At 39.2% G+C, this 23716-nt stretch overlaps 2 protein-coding genes across 2 annotated transcripts in view; one reads left to right on the forward strand and one right to left on the reverse strand.

Annotated features, from left to right (window-relative positions):
• Positions 1 to 23716, forward strand: part of AVEN (apoptosis and caspase activation inhibitor) — a 193321-nt gene that overhangs the window by 113780 nt on the left and 55825 nt on the right. The window lies entirely within an intron of this gene.
• On the reverse strand, positions 9599 to 10494 carry LOC110261685 (chromobox protein homolog 3). Its single transcript, XM_021099910.2, has one exon. It carries the CDS (start codon positions 10382 to 10384, stop codon positions 9833 to 9835), a length of 552 nt encoding a protein of 183 aa, XP_020955569.1. The 5' UTR covers positions 10385 to 10494; the 3' UTR covers positions 9599 to 9832.

A 23716-nucleotide genomic window follows, 5' to 3' on the forward strand; every position in this document is an offset into this window, starting at 1 on the left:
TCCTGTCTTTTGAAAGACTGTCTACAGCTATGAAGATGTGGGCAATTTGCCTGAAATCATCACTCAAAAATAGGAAGACAGGATATCAGCGATCTGACTTTAAATTTCCTGGGTGACTATGGTTGGCACTTCTGTGCCTCTGTGACTTTCAGCATAAAGACCTGGGAGGGAATAAGATGAGACTGGGAGGCAGGATGCATCAAATAGCAAGTAAGACTCAGGTGCTCAAGTGATAAAACTGTGTGCTTTATATGCTGTATGTAATTGACTATTCTGGGTCGGGTGTCCCATTCTCAACCTCCATGGTTCTTAAGTGCCACCAAGAGCAAGTTTTCTGCCTCCCCCAGTGACCTATTTCTTGGAGAACATTCTTTCTGTTTCACTGTTCCCCATCATTCAGCTTCAGACTTCTGCACTGTTGGTTCATCCTCCAAGCGCATTCTTCAGCCTAGACTTGCTGTCTGCAGCCTCTCTCTCTTGCATTCTTTCAGGGCCACCTTCTCTGCTAACCCCACAGACCTACCGCCTTCTGCTTTGTCCTTGCCAGCCTTGCTTCTTTGGTCAAATTTGGGAATACTTCTTTTAGCTTTCTTTCATAGCTTGAACAACCTTGAACCTAATTCTATGGTGCTTTTAAGTTTTCTTGTGCAGAGACTCATCTCTGAATTGACAGCACTTAGGAAAGTGTTTGTTCTTGTCTCTGTTGTAGTGGCATAACCTGAGTTTCATGGGACTTTTTTTTTTAATAATTTTTATTTTTTCCATTATAGCTGGTTTACGGTGTTCTGTCAATTTGCTACTACACAGCAAGGTGACCCAGTTACACATGCGTGTATACATTTTTTTCTCATATTATCATGCTCCATCATAAGTGACTAGATATAGTTCCCAGTGCTATACATTGGATCTCATTGCTTATCCATTCCAAGGGCAATAGTTTGCATCTGTTAACCCCAAATTCCCAATCAATCTCATTCCCTCCCCCTTGGGAACCACAGGTTTATTCTCCAAGTCCATGTTTTCCTTTTCTGTGGAAAGGTTCATTTGTGCCATATATTAGATTCCAGGTATAAGTGATATCATGTGGTATTTGTCTTTCTCTTTCTGACTTACTTCACTTAGTATGAGAGTTTCCAGTTCCATCCATGTTGCTGCAAATGGCATTAATTGTTTTTTTTATAGCTGAGTAGTATTCCATTGTGTATATATACCACAACTCCTTAATCCAGTCATCTGTCGATGGACATTTAGGTTGTTTCCATGTCTTGGCTATTTTGAATAGTGCTGCAATGAACATGAGGGTGCATGTGTCTTTTTCAAGGAAAGTTTTGTCATGGGACTTTTTTTTTTTTTTTTTTTTGGTGTCATTTCTTTGGGCCGCTCCTGCGGCATATGGAGGTTCCCAGGCTAGGGGTTGAATCGGACCTGTAGCCACTGGCCTATGCCAGAGCCACAGCAACGCGGGATCCGAGCCGTGTCTGCAACCTACACCACAGCTCACGGCAACGCCGGATCGTTAACCCACTGAGCAAGGGCAGGGGCCGAACCCGCAACCTCATGGTTCCTAGTCGGATTTGTTAACCACTGTGCCACGACGGAAACTCCCATGGGACATTTTTTAATAGTCATACCAGTGCATTATTGAACAGAGGGGGTTTCCTTTTGTGTGTGTGTGTGCACTTCCTGAAGCACTTACTATTTTTTTTTTCGGTCTTTTTGCCATTTCTTGGGCCGCTCCCGCGGCATATGGAGGTTCCCAGGCTAAAGGTCTAATCAGAGCTGTAGCTCCCAGCCTACGCCAGAGCCACAGCAATGCGGGATCTAAGCCGTGTCTGCAACCTACACCACAGCTCACGGCAACGCCGGATCGTTAACCCACTGAGCAAGGGCAGGGACGGAACCTGCAACCTCATGGTTCCTAGTCGGATTTGTTAACCACTGCGCCACGACGGGAACTCCCTGAAGCACTTATTTTTAAAACTTTTTTTAAGTATAGTTGATTTACAATGTTGCGGCAATTTCTGCAGTACAGAAAAATGATCCATGCTATATATATATATATATATATATATATATATATATATATATATATTCCAACCCCATACTATCTTCCATCATGTTCTATCCCAAGAGACTTGATACAGTTCCCTGTGCTGTACAGTAGGACCTCATTGCTTATCTATTCGAAATGTAATGGTTTCCATCTACCAACCCCAAACTCTGTCCATCCCCTCCCTCCCCCCTCCCTCTTGACAGCTACACATTCATTCTCTATGTCTGTGAGTCTCTTTCGTGGATAGGTTCGTTTGTGTTATAGATTTCACATATCCATAATATCATATGGTATTTGTCTTTCTCTTTCTAACTTCTATTAGTATGAGAATCTCTAGTTATATCCATGTTGCTGCAAATGCCTAAATGTCCATCATCTGTTGATGAACTCTTGTATCAAGATGTCTGGAAGTGACTGCAAACCACATGCATTAATAAATTGTACACATTCTAAGCGCACCATTTAAAATGAAGATTAATTCATAAATGTGTCCAAAGTTACCATATATTTTTCAACAGCCCAAACCTAATGGCTGTATAATACTCCCTTTGATAGTTATCACACAATTTCACCATTCCAATATTGGTGGAAATTGAGATGGTTTCCCCTGTTTCATTATAAATGATGAATCGATTAACTTTCTTATGCATAGATCTTATATATTCTCCTACATCCTGCCTGTGTCTCCAACTCAAATTCTCTTTATTCAAATCCCCCAAAGGCCCAGGGCCACACCAAAGCTATCCATACAAGGGAAAGCATAAAGTCAGAGTCAGAAGAAAGGATGCGCTTAATATTACCGTTACAATATCTTTCTTTTGCAAATTCTACAAAAACCCATGACTGATGAATTTATTGCTAGGCCTCCCAGGGCCTTGGAAGGAGCCTCTGCAGATGAGGTGCCCCAAAATGTAGGCCTCATGAGTTTTCTTGTAAACTGCCTCTGACTGTTCTTTATCCTCTATGGTAGAGAAAGATCTGAATGTCTGACTACAGTTAGGAGCAGTGCCTGTTAGAGTGTCTTATACATATAAGCCCTGGAGAATCACTGAAGTGAATAGATGTCAGTATACAAGGCATGATTGGTGATAATGGCAGACATGGCGTTAGCGTTTTCCGTGTGCAAGGCTCTGTCAGGAGTCCTCAATATATTATCTTGTTGAATCCTTAGGACAGCCCTGAGAGTGAGGTACCATTATTCAATTTAAACAGAGTTCTGAGGCTCAGAGACTTTAAATAACCTACATGGCTGCTCAATAATAGAGGGAGATGAAAGCTCAGGCTGCCCCCTCTACGTCCTTCACCTTCTGCACCACGTCTTGTTCCTGGTAGAGCTGCTATAACCCTGACCTGCTGTGGAAGGTCGGAAAGAAAACCTTCCAGTGTACTTAGTACGGGTGTCTTCTGTTCTTGTTGTTGTGAAAAAGACGAAGGTTCATAGAAAAGATGCTGCAACGAAAGAAATGATTGAGTTCCTAAGAAAATAAGAGTTCAGATTGTTTAGCTAGGGAGAGAGCAGTTGTTGAAAAGCTACTTAATTTTACTGTTTTCTGAAGAAGTACTTCTCTTCCCACTTTTTGATTTTTGTAGTCAACATGAGCTTTACAGATGAACATAGGTGACATATTCCCCTCCCCCATCTGAAAAGCTGTTTTTAAACTGATAGAAATGAAAATAGTATCTTGCAAAAAAAAAACCTCGTAAAGGGTTGCTAGAAAAATTGTTGTCCAATATCTTCCTTTGCTGAAAAGGAATAATTAAGAGAAAATAGGTTAAATGATAGAGGAGGAGTTTGAGGAAACAAATACTTTCTTAAGTAAGGACTAGGGGTGATTACATGTACCGTATGATAAATATGATTAACACTGCTGTGTGTTATAATAAAAGTAAAGAGTAAGTCCTGAGAGTTGTCATGAAAAAAATCATTTTTCTGTTTTTAAAAATCTGTATCTGAGATGATGGATGATATTGTGATAAACATTTCATGATGTATTTAAATCGGATCATTATACTGTATACCTAAAGCTTATACAGTGCTGTATTTCAATTACATCTCAATATAACTGGAAGAAAAAGAAAACCAAAACAAAAAATGAGGAAACCTGGGAGTTCCCGTTGTGGCGCAGTGGGAACGAATCTGACTAGGAACAATGAGGTTGCGGGTTTGATCCCTGGCCTTGATCAGTGAGTTGAGGATCCGGCATTGCCGTGAGCTGTGGTGTAGGTTGCAGATGCAGCTTGGATCTGGCGAGGCTGTGGCTGTGGTGTAGGCCAGAGGCTACAGCTCCGATTCTACCCCTAGCCTGGGATCCTCCATATGCCAAGGGTGTTGGCCCTAAAAGGACAAAAAAAAAAAAAAAAAAAAAATTTATTTCTAATATTAGAACAATATATCCCAAAGAGGTCTAAAATATCAGCTTCTCAAGGTATATAAATATGATGAAGAGCTTTCCATTCCAAATATGTTAGGGGTTGAATTCTAACAATGGTTTGGGAAACTTCCTGACACTTAAGACTCAGCATACAGGCTAATTTTGCTTTGGAACCTTTTTAGGTAAAAATCTCTTTGTGTGTCTTATTCACTACAGTCTTACTTCATATTATTTAGCCTCACCTGTGCTGATGGGCAGGCATTACCTTTAAGTATCCTATGCATTTAATAACCAGTAACCTACACATCTTTCTTAAAAGCTCTGCCTTATGATTCTGGTGGTGTCACTGTAGTAGTAACTGGAGCCTGAGCAAAATGAATGGCAGTGGAATGGTCCTGCTCTTGTTTTACCCATTCCTTCAACTGAGGTGTCATGGGTGGCCATCAGAGATTTCCTTCTTTGACTGCCAGTTTCACCTTAATCCTGTTGGGATCAGGTGAGCAGCCCTGGTTTTGTCTTAAGGAAAGTATCAGAAAGGAGATTGGGGTAGATTTCTCTCCATCCCCTGTCAGCATGAATCATTTATCCTTCTGGGACTTTGTACAAACAATATTGTTAGGTGAGATGGAGTGGTACCTTTTTTTTTTTTTTTTCCTGTAATTGTTTTAGGGAATCATTAGGAGAAAGGTCCAAGGGGCTTGTGTGAAGTCATTGAGTTGCCTTATAACCAGAAGTTTTGGAAAAGTTGACATAGTTGACGAAGTTTAATGATGAATGAGTTTCGATTCTAATTTTGGATGTGGACAATTAAGTATATTTTAAAACAAGGCTTTTTATAACATAACGGTGTTTGTTATAAGGAGTTTTTTTCTTTTTCTTTTCTTTTTCTTTTTTTTTTTTTTTTTTTTTGCCCACTCCTGCTGCACTTGGAAGTTCCCAGGCTGGAGAGCGAACCTGCCACAGTTCTGACCTGTGCCATGGCTGTGGCAATGCTAGATCTTTAACCCTCTGTGCCACAAAGGAACTTGCTATTATGAGGAGTTTTAAAAAGACTCCTGTCATGGCTCAGGGGAAATGAATCTAACAGCATCCATGAGGACGAAGGTTCTATCCCTGGCCTCCCTCAGTGGGTTAAGGATTCGGTGTTGCCCTGAGCTGTGGTGTAGGTTGCAGATGTGGCTCAGGTCCCGCGCTGCCATGGCTGTGGTGTAGGTCGGTGGCTATGGCTCCAATTTGACCCCTAGCCTGGGAACCTGCATATGCCATGAGTGCGGCCCTAAAAAGATAAAAATAAATAAAAAAAATTAAAAATAAAGACATTTGATCAGTTATATATGTTAAAAACATAATTTATAGTTTTCACAATATAGAATTATGTGTTCTCTCTAATTCAGAGCAGGAACAAATTATTTCAGTTATTTATTGCCTACCTCCTTCAAATAATGCCAATAATTCTGGACTATTCTATAGTGGAATATTCTACAAGAGAAGCAGGAGTGTGTTGTGAATGCTTACCCCTGTATAACTCGAATGCTTCAAAATGCTTTGAAAAATTCCAGGGGCATGTTTGTTAAAATAGCTCAAGACAGTCATAGTAAAACATTTAAGATGAATGTGCTATGAAAAGCTCATTGACCACCTAATAATCACACACAGGTCTCAAGGGGTCTGAAAGGGACCTCATCCGCTTTATGTAGATCTGGCCATCGGATCTGCACTCTCTCACCTGTTGTGCATTCCTCTCCAAAGCTGTGTCATACTTTGGTTAGTTTTAAACTCTTGTGCATTTTTGCTCAGCTGTTTTCCCCAGTGAGAAGCACCCCAGGTTTCATCCTGTTTTCATTTGTCTAAATCCTACCTTATTTCCACTTTTTTGTGCTCAGTATGTGCTGCTTTTTATTACTGAGCAGCTGTGTTACTTTTTGGAGGGTAGGGACCAACTGTACCCTAGGTCCTCTGCATCCAGCAGTGTGGTTGGTGGAGATGAAGATGCCCTGCATCACAGATGAACATGTTACCGCTTGAAGGCCAAATCTGGCCCATTGCCTGCCATTTTTTTTTCTTTCATTTTTTAAAGTTTTGTTGAGGTACAGTTGATTTACAATGTTACCATTTCTGCTGTACAGCAGAGTCATTAAATTACACATATACACACATTCATTGTTTTTTAGATTCTTTTCCCATATAGATCATCACAGAATATTGGGTAGAGTTCGCTGTGCTATACAGCAGGTCCCCATGGACCAATAAAGTTTTGTGTGGTTTTTTTGGCCGCATCTACCACTCATGGAAGAAGGATTGAACCTACACCACGGCAGCCACTGGAGCCACTACAGTGACAATGCCAGATCCTTAACCTGCTGCTGCAGCAGGGGAACTTTGCATAAGTTTTATTGAAACACAGCCCTACACATTTATTTACTAACTGCCTACCAGCGCTTCTGCACTCTATCAGCGAAATTAGTTCTTGCGGCAGAGACTATGTAACCCATAAAGCCTAAAATATTTATTATTTGCCCTTTGCCAGAAGAGTTTGCTGATCTTCACTCTGCATTTGTAATATTGCAGGCTCTCACAATCTGGTAGTGAGGGAGTAAAATCATTTGGTATGCCCAGGTGAAGTAACTGTGATTACTCTTCATTAATGCATCTGCTTGACTGTGATTGTAAAGATACATATAATTATCATTAACATGGTGGGAGTTAAACATCTATTTCAGGGATAGAATAAATTCCCAAGTATTCATTCCTTTAATTGGTAACACAATGTTTGACTATATCTTCTATCACTAATTCTTTTTTTTCTGCTTAATAAGGATGTTTCACTGAAATGGAGCAAAAGCATGGCAATTACCAAACATATCTTCTTCTTCTTTTTTTTTTTAATATCTTCTTCTTTTAAGCTTATCCCTTTTACATGTAGTTTGCCTCAATCTTGTAAAAATTTTCTAATTATAGTATAAAATTTGTATCCTTAAAATATGTGCTCTTAGGTTAATGCAGAAAACATTTATTTTAAGCTGATACTTATTAAACATATATATGATACTGATTGGAATGCCTGTAAAGCCAATGCAGATTGAACATTCCATTCATTTCCTCATTTTTTTTCCTAAGGAAACTTTGAGCTTTGTACAGAGATTTGTGAATGTCCTCAGGATTGGTCACAGAACCAAAAAAGAGGAGGAACGTTTTAAGTATCTAAAGTAGAAAACATTTCATGAAATAAGCTGTTCAGAAGAGAAGGGTTCTGAGATAACACAGCAGATTCAGCTGTCAAATCAGAGTCATGAGAATCTGATCTTCTCTCCCATTAGGTTTTACTAATAATGTTTCAAGGATTAGGATGGTCCTGAGGCACCGCAGGGCATGCTGAGAACCAGGACTGCCCCTCACTCCCTAGGTCCTCTCTGATTGCATTATGGTCCTCTGGCCACATTTAAGGTACCACATCTCTAAGCAATGCCTCTGGTGTGTTAGTATATGTTTGCATTGGGAAGTATTTTCATTTTGTACTCTGATGGTGACATAACTTCTGTGACATATCCCCCATTCTATTCCATAAATCCAAAGGTTCCAGATTTGTCAACTGTAAGTGATCCTGGAAAGAATAGGTACATCCTGCTAAACTGACTCCTTGAATAAAAAAAATATGAGGCATATTTACAATGGAATACTACCTGGCCATAAAAAAAAAAAAATGAAGTAATGCCATTTGCAGCAACATGGATGAACCTAGAGATTATCATCCTAAGTGAAGTAAGTCAGAAAGAAGACAGATACCTTATGTTATCACTTATATGTGGAATCTAAAATATGACACAAATTGGCTTATCTATGAAAGGGAAGCAGACTCACAGACATAGAGAACAGTCTTGTGGTTGCTGAGGAGGAAGAGTGGGGATGGATTGGGAGTTCGGGATTAGCAGATGTAAACTATTACATACAGAATGGATAGACAATAAGGTCCTACTGTATAGCACAGGGAGCTATATTCAGTAATAAACCATAATGGAAAGGAATATGCAATTAATGTGTATGCATAACTAAATTACTGTGCTGTACAGCAGAAATTAACACAATATTGTCATTGACCTATATTGCAGTGAGATAAGATAAAATTATTCCATAGATAAGGACTCTCCTGCTATTAAACACAATTAGATTTTTTTTGTTGTTGTTGCGCTCTGACGCTAATTGTTTTTTTTTTTTTTTTTTTTTTTTTTTTTAAAGGAATATAAAACTATTTATTGACCACTGTTCACCAATATTTACAATAAAGTAAACAATATACAATTGAGTAACATTCTGATTACTACAAAATTATTGTTTTTCCTGGCTTCTGCTGAACCAGTAACCCAAATACTGAGAAGACTGAGCCTACAGTTAAGAAATGGGTTGGGGTAAAGAAAAAACATGCAGGTGAAGTTTAGATTACAAAAGTTTACTCCATTTATTCCTGCAGGTCTTCAATTGCTAACTTAACTGATTAGATTTCCATGAACAAGTCTTAGAAATTCCATGTATCATGGCATTTCAGTCAATATAATACAGCACAGGGATTTTAACTTCTTGTAAAGTAATGGTTCACCAGAAGGAACCTTTAAATGTCCATTTAACTAAGTGTTGCTTGGCTTATTTAAAACACAGTAGGATTTTTCTAGTTTTTTCATTTGAGTGGGGAGGCTGTTGGTAGTGATAAAATTTTCCTTTTAGGGATTCTGATATAAAACTGCATTTATATGACTGTAGATATGGATACAGATTCTGATATGGCTGCTTTAAAGTGTCCAATTTAAATTGTTTAAAGTTGTCCAATTAATTACAAAATTAATTTGAAATGTTAAGACTTGAAAAATTTCAGTTTAAGTCGAAATGATTTCTTATATTGCTTAAAATTATGGAATCCCGGAAACATGGGATTATGCATGGTTGTGAAATGCTATTTTTGTTTTGGTAAATGTATTAAAAAATACCCCAAAACAAAAAAACCCCAAGCCACATATTTATGTATTTTATGTATACACACATGAAAAACCCAGAATGGTCCTTAAGCATTTATGAGTTAAATGCAAATTCTAAATTCTGATTGAGCAATGACTATAGATTTTCCCCAACATTTAGAAAAGCTGTTCTCTAATGCCGAGGAAATAATATACCATAGTATCAAATGTTCTTTTCTGCTAAAGGAAGCAACTACAGAAAGCTTTTATTTGTTCAAAGTAACCAGTGCTACAGATGCAAAAAACAAAAATCCCCAACAACTTGCCCAATACTACTTCAAAACGAACATATCAAACTTGATTTTCATTAGAATGTCATTATTTCTTCACACTAATAATCAAAAAAAACTGAGACCCAGATTTTATATATATGTATAAATATATATAAAAAGCAATGCAAACAATTATTGAGCTTCATCTTCTGGACAAGAATGCCAAGTTAGCCTCTCTTCATAAAAAGCAATTACAATTTGAGGACACTTCATATTTGCCTCTTTTGCCAGCACCAAGTCCGCCTCATCTGAATCTTTCCATTTCATGAGAAACATTAATTCTCCACTGCTGTCTGTGGCACCAATTATTCGTTCTGGATCAAGACCTCTGGCAAAACCTCTTGGTTTATCAGCAGCATCTCTTTTCTTCTTTGATTTGCTATCATCAGATTCACTGTCAGATAATGACTTTCTTTTTGCTCCATCTTTTTCTTTACCAGCTTTTTGAGAATTAAGAAATGCTTCAATTAACTCTGGACAATCCAAATTTTCTTCAGGTTCCCAAGTATTGTCTGCATCTGTAAACCCCTTCCACTTTAGGAAATATTCCACTTTCCCATTCACTACACGTCGGTCCAGTACTTTTTCTACAACAAATTCTTCAGGCTCTGCCTCTTCAACTTTTTTACTTTTTCCATTTTGTTTCTTTCCCATTTTTTGCAATGTAGTTTTATTGGAGGCCATTTTTTATTGCAGACTTGAAGAGCTATTATTCACCGCCTCAGAGCTGCTCCGGGTCCCAGATCTGCGGCGTCCTCGGCCCTGCGCGCCTCTAGCTCCAGCCACATCCGAGCGCTAATTGTTTACAAAAAGACCTGACCAGGTTCACTGCCCTCCTCCTGCCCTAGAGCATTTCCACATTCCATTCCTTCCCAGCTCACAAAGGAGCACGTGAATTCTAGGCTTGCTGGTAGCTGTTTCTTCCCAGTCTTTCTCCCTGGCCTTGCCCTCCTCCCTCCTTGCTGCCCCTGCGCCCATACACATATTTGTGCTGTGGAAGATGATAGAAGACCTGAAAGAGGAGGCAGGATGGTACAGCCATGTTAGCATGTGCCCTGAGTTTTTCTTTTGTTCTCTTTCCTTAGCAGTTATGGAGATTTGTGGACATGCTTAAATTTTGTGCCTATATTTTCAGAATAGGGGGAGATGTGTCCAGATGAACCTGGCTCTCCGTCCTCACAAGGGCATTGCTTTCTCACCATTCCAGCTGCCACTTACATATCATCTTCCACCATTTCAAGGCAATGCACAGTCTGGTCCCAGCTTACCTTTCCAACTCTCTTGGTTTCCATTTTCCTAAAGAACCCTCCTTGCCAACAGGAGAGAACCACCCCTGCTCCAGCATGGCTTCCTCATGCCTGTGACTTTAGGCGAAGTTCCTCCTGCCATGAACGTCCCCTCTTACTCACTCTTCTCACTCCAGTCTCTCTGAGTCATTCCACTCCACACTCTATTGCAAAAGAAATCTCATCTGTTCTGCCAAACGGTTTCTGACTATCCGTTTACAGCAGGCTCTTTTCTGAAATGTGAACAGTCCCTGTTTGTGTCTATCACTGGAACTTGGCTGTTTTTCCTCCTAACTAGTTTGTGAGCTCCTGAAGGATAGGCACTGTTTTGTGGACATCAGGTGTATGGGTACAGACCTACAGAGGTTAGTCTGTATTTATTAGGAGTTGGTTCATGTGTTGAGAGTGCTTTAATAATAATAGTAATAAAATATGGGTGGGGCACTATTTTTCAAGTTGGTAAGATGTTTTTCTGAGTTTTTGTGTTTTTAAGAGTCAGACTTATCATAGAGAACAGGCTTGTGGTTGCTGTGGGGGAGGGATGGACTGGGAGTTTGGGATTAGCAGATGCAGGCTGTTACATATGGAAGGGATAAACGACAAGGTCCTAATATATAGCACAGGGAACTGTATTCAATATCGTGAGATAAATCATAATGGGAAGGAATATAAAAATGTATATAGATGATAGCTGAATAACTTTGCTTATAGCAGAAATGAACACAGCATTGTAAATCAACTGTACTTCAATAGAAAACTAATTTTGTAGAAGAAAATCATACCTGTCAATCCTGCATGAAGCCAGCACTACAGAGGCAGAAGGGTGGGTAAGAGCAGAGGACTTTGTAGCCCGTACAAAGGGCCACCAGGATTGCACTTGAACAAGTCCTATAACCTTCTATTCTTGAGTTTCCTCATTTATTACTGTAAAATGGGGCGGTAATAGTACTTCCTGCATATGAAGAGTATAGAACCTGTAGTAGAGCTGCTGCTGTTGCTACTGCTATTTTTTGTTATTTTTTGGTATTTTTGTTGGGATATGAGAAGAGCCAATCGTTTTTCTTTAAAGGTCCTAAAATAAGTCAGTCATTCACTGGTGGTTAAGAGGTTACTCCGGCAAGCTGGTTATGCCTGCAAGAGACTTTGACCATATGTGAAGATGAATTCCCATGCCAGAGGAATTCATGCTAGCTAAATATGAGAAACATTCCCAGGGCACGCTGTTTTCCAAAGCCAGTTCTGCTGTACTGGAGATCCTGTCCAACAGGACCAGTTTTCTCTTCATTAAGCTGTGAGAGTCCCAGAGGCTTAAGGAAGTGGCAACAAGGAGGGTACTGATGCTAGCCTCTTTCTTGAAACAATAACTAGCAAACTTCAAAAGAAGTATATGTACAAAGTAGATGTTCTGGGCTTTTTAAAAAAAAATTTGAAAGAAGATTTGGTATACAGCGTAATAAATAGGACAAGGAAATAGACGTGTGGAAGTGGAATCCAGGTTCACTAAGGTAAGGAGGGTTGGTGAGGAGTGGGGGCTGTCTCAGAGTTTAGAAAAGGTAGTTATCATTCTGTAACCTTTTAGGTGTTCAAAAATACAACTCAGTAAGTGTAGAACATGGTAAAGAGGGTGAGAGAAGAAGATAGGGACCATTGGATCAGTGAGATTGTTCTAGTTAGTCTTTTAAGAGCCAGATTTAAAAACTATGGCTGTTAATAGCCATCTCTATTCCTAACTAGTGAGACTGAATGTTATTTTGATACACTTATCCATAGAGTACAGATCGAAATGGTTAAATGTAAATGCCGTTTCCTATCAAATCAGTGAATATAAAGGAGATGATGATGTTCCCTGTTGTTGAAAGTGTAGTGTGAGAGGCGCTCTGATGACATAGTTATTGGCAATGTAATTGATAGAACCTTTAAAGTACTATGTTACTAGGTATAAAGAATGTTCTCCCTTTAAAATAATTTTTACAATTCTGATTCTTATCATTAAGAAATAGAGGATCAGGAAGTTCCCATTGTAGCACAGTGGAAACAAAGCTGACCAGTATCCATGAGGATGTGGGTTCGATCCCTGGCCTTGCTCAGCAGGTTGGGGATCTGGCATTGCTGTGAGCTATGGTGTAGGTCGCAGATGCAGCTTGGATCCTGCAGTTCTGTGGCTGTGGCATAGGCTGGCAGCTGTAGCTCTGAATGGAATCCTAGCCTAGGAACTTCCATATGCCACGGGTGCGACCTTAAAAAGCTCAAAAAAAAAAAAAAGGATCAGATAAAGATTTATGCCCAAAAATGTTAATCAAATCATCATTTGTAATGAAACATGGGAAGCCATCTAAATTTCCACCACTATTGGAGTGGTTAAATTATGTGACAACTATCACATTTTGCCCCAGTATTTTAGTGGGTTTTTAAAAATTGAAGTATCATTGATTTACAATGTAGTGTTAATTTCTGCTGTACAGCAAAGTGATTCAGTTACACATGTGTATATACACATACATATATATGTGAGTATACATATAAGTGTATATATTTATATACACATGCTTTAAAAATAGTCTTTTCCATTATGGTTTTTCATAGGATATTGAATATAGTTCTCTGTGTTATTAGTTCTCCATGCCACACAGTAGGACCTTGTTTATCCCCTTTGTATATAGTAGCTTCCATCTGCTAATCCCAAACTCCCACTCCATCCTTCCCCCACCCACCTCCCCCTTGGCAACCACAAATCTGCTCTCCTTGTCCATGAATCTGTTGCTATTTTGTAGATAATTTTAGGAATGAGAATCTTAGTGTAGAGAGTGTCACTTTTTTAAAAACTAAAATCCAGTGGGAGGAATGCAGTGGTTGAAGCTAGACTTTGTAGAAAAGCATTAAATATTATCCAGAGCAGACAAAAATCCAGCTATTGAAAACTGAAGAAATGGGAAAGTATACTTAGAAAATTAATCATCAGACACTTATGGGGGTGTCTTTTGTGTACTTGCCACTGTGCTAGAGATCCAAAGATGAATCAGAAGTGGTCCTTGCCCTCAAGCTTACAGTCTGGTGGTAGGATAGACAAACATACAGTGAGTCATTAGGAAACCGTGTGGTACATCCAGTAGCAGAGGAATGTCAGGCTGTTAGAGTGAGCAGAAAAGGGCTGCTAATTCAGGCTGCATGGGTTAAAAGGAACCCTTTGTGGAAGGGGATGAAGAAGGTTGCTTTTAAAATGTATAGTGAGTGAGCTAGATGATGAAGAAAAGGGGGGCCGTCATTCCAGAGGAGGAAGGAAGGACAAAAGCCAGGGCCTGGAGGCGAGATGCATCACAGTGCGTTTGGGGAGTCACTGGAGCGTAAGGAGGCAGGCGGGTTAGTGCTTCGGGTGTCAGGCTGCTGAGGTTGCAGGGAGCAGATAACGGTGCCCTCTTCAGAATCCTAAAGATCTTTGACTTGGTCTTCCACGTAGTGGTTATTCAGGGGTTTTAAGCAAAGCATGACAATGAGATTTGCAAATTAGGAAGACTCTATATGGTGTGTGGTTTAGAGGTACAAGACTAAAGGCAGGAAGAACGTTAATGGTCTTTACTGAAGTGAACCTAGAACACGAAGGGAACAGGACAAGGAGAAGGACAAAAACCTATGGTAGGATCAATGAAACAGAAAAGAAAAATCCATTGTGTGTGTTGTAATACCAGTTTGTTAAAATGTTTCTCTACATCTGTATGTATCCAGAAACAAGACACGTAGAATAATAACAACTGTAAGGACCTTATTTGGACTATAATATAATTATGTTCATAGTGATTCTTTTTAAGTAGTAGGCCTTCAGGAACCAATACCTTCTTTTTTTCTTTTTCAAGTATTTTGCTTTGAACACGGATTCCTTCTATAATCATAAAAGCGATGTGTCCTTTTCCAAGTAGTAGGAGAAAGATTAAAGAGAGTACTGGGATTAAGATATTGGTCAGATTTAAGGATGGGACTGCTATGAAAAGGAACCCCATAAAGTGTTGACAAAAAAAATATTAGGACCAAGTGAAGTCGCAAAGAATCACATAGTGTGTGACTGCAGTTAGAAGAGTAATCAAGCTCAGAGCAGTAACTAGAAGCGGTTTGGGGTGGAATCAGAGCTGCAGCTGCTGGCCTACATCACAGCCATAGCAGTGCCAGATCAAGCTGCATCTGTGACGATACCACGGCTCATGGCAACACCAGATCCTTATCCCAGAGCAAGGCCAGGGATCAAACCTGAATCATCCTCATGGATACTAGTCAGGTTCGTTACTGCTGAGCAATGATAGGAACTCCACACACCTACTTTTTTGAGAAATTCCAGTTTTGTCTTGCTAAGGTTAGAATTACCTTACTGTATTTGCCTTTGCTGTATAATGTTAACCATTACCCAGTGTTTTTGAATGTTATTGAAGGCTGGCCTAGGGTCTAGAATATTTCTCCTTTTTTCCCTAAGAAAATTTCTACTAAAATTTTCTTTTTAAAAGATGCGTCTTTTTCTTAAAAAACTCAAAGAAGTTCCTGCCATGGCTGAATGGAATTGATGGGTGGGGGTGTCTCTGCAGTGCCAGGATACAGGTTCAATCCCTGGCCTGGCACACTCGCTTAAGGATCCAGTGTTGCCGCAGCTGTGAAGTAGGTTGCAACTGTGGCTTGGATTGGATTCCAGGCTTGGGAACTCCATATGCTGCAGGGAATAAAAAAAACCCCAAACCCCCAAAACAAAATAAAGCAACAACCAAAAAAAAAAACTCCACAAACAAAAGCAGAGGTATATGCTTGTTCTTGTTTTTTATGAGAAGTCAACAGTATTAACCTCCATTAGAAAGGTGGATTAATTTTCTCCACATTGAGGGAATTGTTTAGTCATTTGAGACCATATAATTTGTAAGAAAAAGTTTAATTATAAAAAAGCGTGCTCTAATTTAAAAGCCTGGAAGACATAGCATGCTTCATCAAATTTCATAAAACGCTGTTTTTCTTTGACACAATTGTAGTAATGTTCAGCTTGTGTTGTCTAAATTATTTAATAAACAAGATTTAGAAGAAGATTGCTAGATTTATAACATCTGTTTGATTTTGAAAGTCCCTAGTAGGAGCTAAATGAGCTTAAATTTTTATGGTCATTTAAAAGTATCTTCAAGGAGTTCCCGTCGTGGCACAGTGGTTAACGAATCCGACTGGGAACCATGAGGTTGCGGGTTTGGTCCCTGCCCTTGCTCAGTGGGTTAACGATTTGGCGTTGCCGTGAGCTGTGGTGTAGGTTGCCGACGCGGCTCGGATCCCGCGTTGCTGTGGCTCTGGCGTAGGCCGGTGGCTACAGCTCCGATTGGACCCCTAGCCTGGGAACCTCCATATGCCGCGGGAGCGGCCCAAGAAATAGCAACAACAACAACAACAAAAGACCAAAAAAAAAAAAAAAAAAAAAAAAAAGTACCTTCAAGAAGTGTTTAGAATTTGGTTAATTTTTTCCAGGCCTATCAATTGATTCTGCTTTGCTTTTCTTAGATACATATAAGAATCTGCTTTATATAAAAAAAATAAAGTGGAGTATCTTATTTCTGTTTTTGTCACATAATTTTATTAAAATAAAACAGGTACAGAAAACTGCACAAAATAAATGTGTTTCTTAATCACAGGGCAGATACCCTTGTGATCACCACCTGACTCAAGAGAAAAAAAAAAAAAAATCACACCCCAGAGGTCCGCTTATGTCCCATCCTAGTCCCAGCCCAGGCCTTGCCTCTATTAGTAACCACCATCCTGGTTTGTAGTAATTACTTCCTGTGTTTTAAAAAAGTTTTATTATCCAGTGTAGTTCTAGACACTATAGTTTAGCTCATTAAAAAAATTGATTTTCTTTTTAAAATCTCTTAAAAAACAGTGCTGTATGGCAGCACTGTGCAATAATGGGAGCCACATACATGATTTAAAATTTTTTAGTAGCCACATTATAAAAAGCAGGAAAAAATGCAATTAATGTTAATAATATACTTTAGATATATCCAGAATATTATTTCAATGTTTAATCAGTGTAAAAATTATTGGTATATATATGGGAGAGTACTAAATATTTGAAATCTGGTGTGTGTTTTATAGTTGTAGCACATCTCAGTTTATTCTAGAGGTGGCCATTTGAAAGCCCCTTTTAGCTGGCTGCTGTATGCTTGTGACATACCCCATCATTTTTGGGGTGTACTTTGTTAACTTTCTATTTTTCGCAATATTCCAGACTTGTCTTGTACCCGTCCTGTTTCAGTAACCCTGGAATTGGCCATTTATCTTGGGAGTCCTGGTTCCTTTTAGTGCTGATGGATCTAAAGACGGAGATGTGGTGCTGAGTGTGTGCATTGCTCCTAGGGGGCCTTTGTTAGATGGTCAGAGGTAGGGAATACATGCATGTATATGTGTGCATGTGTGCATATACATATGTAGGTAAATACAGATGTACATACATGTGCTTGTATGTAACTCTACATACACTTTTTATTTTTACTTTTTGTAATCATGAATTCACATCATACTTCCAATTCTAGTCTATCCGCTTCATTTTGTGTGGTCCTTCATTCACAGTGAAAACTCTGACACTCGGCAATATCAACCTGTTCACTTATTTTTCAATCCTGTAATTCATCATCTAGTATAGTTTCCAAATTGTGTCTGTCACTTCCCACTACAAAAAACAAACAAACAAAAAACCAAAAAAAACAAAGCCACTGGAAAGACTTAGGGAATTTATGGGCTCTTTTCTCCCTGCCATTCAGAGTATACAGCCAATCAAATACAGTCTTTGTAAATTGCTTGAATTACTTCTTTTTCCTTCCCTTTCCCCTTCAGTGTGGTTATGGTATTCATTTGAAATACAAGGAATATTTTTTTTCCCCTGTTTCAGGTGCTTCTCCCCCTATCTATTCTTACTGATTTAATTATATATGTGACGTCGCTAAGTTTCCAAAGGTTAAAACTACCTAAGATGCATCTAGGGAAGTGTTCCTCCCTCCTACTTCTGTTTCACCCTGTGTCCTCCACCCCTTGTGGGTAACTTCCATCACTGCTTTCATAGCTTATCTGTCTTATGTTTCATTTTATAAGGATAGGCAAATAAATACATGCTTTCTTCTTTTCCCCTTCCTTCTCAGGTACTGTTCTAAGGGACAGAAAGTAGACCCATGGTGGCCTAGGGCTGGAGATACTGGAGGCAAATGAGGAGTGACAGCTAATGGGCACAGGGTTTCTTTGTGGTTTGACGAAAATATTCTAAAATTGCAGTGATGGCTACACAACACTAAAGATACAGAAACCATTGACTTGTGCCCTTTAAATGGGTGTGTTGTTTGGCATATAAATTTTCTCTCAATAAATATTTTTCTTTTTAAGGGAGAAACTCTCTTTGCACTTAGCTTATTTTACATGCAACTGTGTCTCCTGGAAATTACTTGACATGCATAGAGATTGTGCTTTTTACAAATCACAGCTAGAAAGCCTTTCCCTATCCTCATGTTAAAGAGGAATTCACCTCTCATTTCTTTTAGGACTTGGTGAGTTTTATGCATTGGGAGTTTATTCTTCAGTGTGGTTTGAAGAATGGATCTAATATTGTCTTTTTTCCAATAGCTATCCAGTCATACTATCTCTTTTTATTAAAAAGGCTGTCTCTGCCTCAGTGGTTTGTGAGAGATCTCCATCATATGGTAGAGACGGGTCTATTTCTGGACTTTTTGATTCCACTGGCATCTTTGTGTATATGTGTGCTACGTACTGTCTTAATGAAAGAGGCTTTTTAATGGGTTTTAATATTTCTCATGCTCTTCCTTTTCAGTGTGTTCCTAGCTATTCTTGTATGTTTATTTTCACATTTGAACTTTATAAAAAAACAACTATTAAACTACCATAAAAGAGCTCCTTGCAATCCTGGGGATTTCATTAAATTTATCCATTACCTTAAGGAGAACTCACATCTCACTCTTAGCACTCCTTCAGATATAGATGTAATTCCATTCACCTTCTCTTTCCTCACTCTTTGTGCTGTTGTTTACTTTTCCATACGGGTAATGAGCCCTGCCTTCCAATGTTGTTGTTTTTGCTTTAAACATCAGTTGTCTCTTTCAGGAAATTGAGAAGAAAAAAAAAAGGTCTTTTATATCTCTGCACGTATTGACCACATCCAGTACTGTTGAGTGATTTCTGTAGGTCCCAGTTTCCACCTGGTACCCTTTGACGACCTTGAGATGTCCTTAGGAAGGGCACGGGACAGCTCTTAATTTGTTCGAATCTCACCTCCTTGTGTGTTCTCGAAGTGGTGGGAGAGGACATTTCTTGCCTTGTTTCTGATTTTATGGGAAGAGCATTCAAGATGCTAAGACTAATGGTATTTTGGTCATTTTGTTATGACTCAGTGGGCTGACTATACATTTCCTGTAAAACTGAAAATGACTTGGCAATTTGTATGTGAGAGACTTGCTGTTTTAGGTCTCATCCCAGGCTCATTGCATTTGTCGCTTACATACTGCTAGTCACCCCACTGTAAGGCTTAGGAAATGCCGCAAGGCAATTTTAATATTAGACTAAGCAAACCGTAATTAGGAATGTAAATCTGCTCAAAGCCCCTTTTGTTCTGTAATATGCTGTACAGTCCCAAATTAATGATGTTTTGGTCGTCTTTATTACCTTCTTCATTAATTGAACAGTGGTAGTGTTGACTGTTTGGGAACCAGTATTGTTCCGCACCTGTATGTGTATTTCTATTCTGTTTAAAACCAATCAGTTTAAAAGATGAACTGTTTGGTTTCGGCCTTTGTTTAAAAGTAGGTGTGGCTGCTAGGTTTAAGTTTAAGTCTCTTTATCATATAAAGGATAAAATGAATAATATAATCTCTAAACAATATATGCAGGCTATAAATGAATGTTGTATTAATTTTTACTAATGAATTTTGGAAAGTTCTTCCCAAATAGGGATTCTAGTCACTGAGCTTCAGGGACTCCGTTTTTCCCTTTGCCATCAGCAAGCACATCAGTACACCATCATTGTACACGGAGTGGGGAGGAGTGGGGAGTGTCGTGAGTGTCGTTATGTCACCAGTGTGGAGGTGATTAGGTCAATTAGCAAGGAAAGACGAGCTTTTCCCCTAAAAGAGAACATGAGAGAAATAAGATTGGGATTGGCATTTCAAGTGGGCTGAACTTCAACCAAGTTGCCCTCTTTGAGAGGACTTAGGTTAAGTGTTGATGGAAGTCTGTACTTGGGCAAGTTTTATATGGTAGTTTTGCCCTTTCACTAAGAACTCTTCCTAGATATATATTTTTTTTTTGTGTGTGAGAGTATAATTTTTTATTTATTTTAATTTAATTTTTTTACAGAATAAATATATATATATTTAAACACAATTACATTCAACACAGATATTATATCATGGATCTTAAGAAACAGATTAAGTGACTCCCTCTGGAGAAGTAGAATGGAAAATATGCTGAGACAAATAGGAAATTTATTCTATACTTTAATCCCATTGTGTATGGCTTTCATTTTTACTACTTAGTATTATCTATTACATTTCAATTTTGCTTTAAAAATTAGCATTATATTAAAATTGTGTATATTATGCAATTAAAATTTATAAAGAAAGCCTTATATACCATTAAATATTTTATAAAGCATAATAAAAAGAATAACAAAAATAATACACCCTCTGAAAATAAGTAAAATATAAAATGCATGAATTGGTTAAAAAAACAGTGTAATTATATAAATATGTCCTCACAATTTGTTACATCTTATTGAGTCTTCAATATAGGCATTACACCATTCTAGGTGATGTGATAAACAAGACTTTATAGACCTTACATTGTACCATGGAAAGAATGGTTATTAATAATACAATTGTAGAACTATGTAATTTAATTGGACAGTTGCATTATTTAATTATAATTATCATAAATTCTTTGATGGAGAGGAAATCAGAATCAGATTGAAGAAGACTTCAACATTCCAAGAATGGTGTCAAATGACCCCTTTCATGGTGGATTATGGACTTATTTACTATGAGATATATTTCTTCTCCAGAGATTCCTTGTTTGTGTATCAATTGTAGATTTTTGGTTTGCAGTTATTCTGAAGTTTTGATATGAGTTTATATGTATATGAGATTGTTTTAAGTTGTTGTTCTCTTAATTGCAAGTACATCTCCAGTGTCCTGCATTTGTACCCACCTCTTCTCATAATTTCTGATTTTGGTGGTATAATTGTGCATGGATGATTTCATATATTTACTGCATATATGCCTTTACTGGTGAGCCTTGTCATTTGTGGAATATTTGCTTCCTGTTGCTGTCTTGTCTTTTCTGCCTAGAGAAGTTCCTTTAGTATTTGCTGTAAGGCTGGTTTAGTGTTTCTGAATTCTCTCAGCTTTTGCTTCTCTGTGAAAGTTTTGATTTCTCCCTCAAATCTGAATGAGAGCCTTGCTGGGTAAAGTAATCTTGGTTGGAGGTTTTTTCCTTTCATCACATTAAGTATATCATGCCACTCCCTTCTGGCCTGCAGAGTTTCTGCTGAAAAATCTGCCGATAACCTTATTGGGGTTCCCTTGTATGTTACTTGTTTCTTTTCCCTAGCTGCTTTCAAGATTTTCTTTGTTTTTAATTTTGGTCAGTTTGATTAATATGTGTCTCGGTGTATTCCTCCTTGGGTTTATTTTATATGGTACTCGTTGTGCTTCCTGGATTTGAGCGAGTGGTTCCTTTCCCATGTTAGGGAAGTTTTCGGCTATTATCTCTTGGAATATTTTTTCTGTCCCCTTCTCTCTCTCTTCTCCTTCTGGCACCCCTATAATACGGATGTTGGTGCATTTCATGTTGTCCCAGAGTTCTCCGAGACTCTCCTCATTTGTTTTCAATCTTTTTTCTCTTTTCTCTTCTGCATCCGTAATTTCCACTAATCTGTCCTCCACCTCGCTTATTCGTTCTTCTGCCTCCTGTATTCTGCTGTTAGCTGCTTCTAGTGCATTTTTTATTTCAGTTATTGTATTTTGCATCTTTTCTTGTTTATGTTTTATATCTTGTATCTCTTTGCTTAGTGTTTCCTGTAAGTTCTCCATCTTTGCCTCCAGTTTATTTTTTTATTTTTTTAGTCTTTTTGTCTTTTTTTTTGTTGTTGTTGTTTTGTTGTTGTTGTTGCTATTTCTTGGGCCGCTCCCGCGGCATATGGAGGTTCCCAGGCTAGGGGTTGAATCAGAGCTGTAGCCACCGGCCTACGCCAGAGCCACAGCAAAGCGGGATCCGAGCCGCGTCTGCAACCTACACCACAGCTCACGGCAACGCCGGATCGTTAACCCACTGAGCAAGGGCAGGGACCGAACCCGCAACTTCATGGTTCCTAGTCGGATTCGTTAACCACTGCGCCACGACGGGAACTCCTGCCTCCAGTTTATTTGCAATGTCTTGCATCATCTTTAGCATCAACAATCTAAAGTCTTTTTCCTGGAGGCTGAGAATCTCCTCATTGCTTAGCTGATTTTCTGGGGTTTTTCCTTTCTCCCTCATCTGAGTTATAGTTCTCTGTCTTTTCATTTTTACAGGTTTTTGGTGTCGTGACCTTTTTATAAATAACAGAGTTGTAGCCTCTCTTACTTCTGAGGTCTGCCCCCCTGTGGCTGAAGTCAGGGCTTGCTGTAGGCTTCCTGATGGGAGGGGCTGATGCCTGCCCACTGGTAGGTGGAGCTGATTCTAATCCCTCTGGTGGGTGGGGCTTAGTCTCTGGATGGGATTAGAGGCAGCTGTGTGCCTGAGGGGTCTTTAGGCAGCCTGTTTACTGAGGGGCAGGGCTGCGATCCCACCTGGATTGTTGTTTGCCCTGAGGCTATTCAGCACTGACTGACTGACTGATGGGTGGGGCCAGATTATCCCAAAATGGCCCCCTCCAGAGAAAAGCAGCTGCTGAATATTCCCAAGAGCTTTGCTTTCACTGTCCTTCCCTCACAACAAGCCACATACACCCCTGTTTTCCTAGTAGGTCCTCCAAGAACTGCAGTCAGGTTTGACCTGGGTTCCTGTGGAGACCTCGCTCTGCCCTGGGACCCCGTGCACGTGAAAGTCTGTGTGCGCCTTTTAAGAATGGGGTCTCCATTTCCCCCAGTGCTGTGGAGCTCCTGTGCACAAGCCCCACTGGCCTACAATGCCAGATGCTCCAGGGGCTCTTTCTCCCAGTGCCAGATCCCCGCACATGAGGGTTTGATGTGGGGCTCAGAACTCTCACTCCTGTAGGGTGAGTCTCTGTGAACCAGTTAGTTTTCAGTCTGTGGAGCTTCCCATCCCGGAGGTATGGGGTTGTTTATATCGCAAAATCGCCCCTCCTACCTCTTGATGTGGCCTCCTCTTTTTCTTCTAGAGTAGGGTATCTTCTTTAAGGTTTCTGGTCCATTTGGAGATTGCTCAGCCTTTAGTTGTGAATTTTGTTGTTCTTAGGAGAGAAGTTGAGCTCCAGTCCTTCTATTCCACCGTCTTAATCCTCCCCGAACTCTCCTAGATATTATAGATGACAATTTTGTGAGGAATCCCATTTGGATGCCCATATTTGAGTAACCTTTCCTATGAATATTTTACATTTCTCCATATTTTTTTAAAAAAAATATCTATTTGTTGGAGTTCCCATCATGGCTCAGCAGTTAATGAACCTGACTAGGATCCATGAGGATTCAGGTTCAATCCCTGGCCTCACTCAGTACTTTAAGGAGCTCCT

Source organism: Sus scrofa, chromosome 7 (assembly GCF_054392235.1).
Source record: "Sus scrofa isolate SSC_HxYL_T2T_F1_AM1 chromosome 7, Sscrofa_HxYL_maternal_Yorkshire_Landrace_v2.0, whole genome shotgun sequence".
Taxonomy (NCBI): Eukaryota; Metazoa; Chordata; class Mammalia; order Artiodactyla; family Suidae; genus Sus; species Sus scrofa.

Excerpts from the sequence above, each read along its gene's own strand:
- LOC110261685 (XM_021099910.2), bottom strand. The coding sequence starts at position 10,384 with ATGGCCTCCAATAAAACTACATTGCAAAAAATGGGAAAGAAACAAAAT.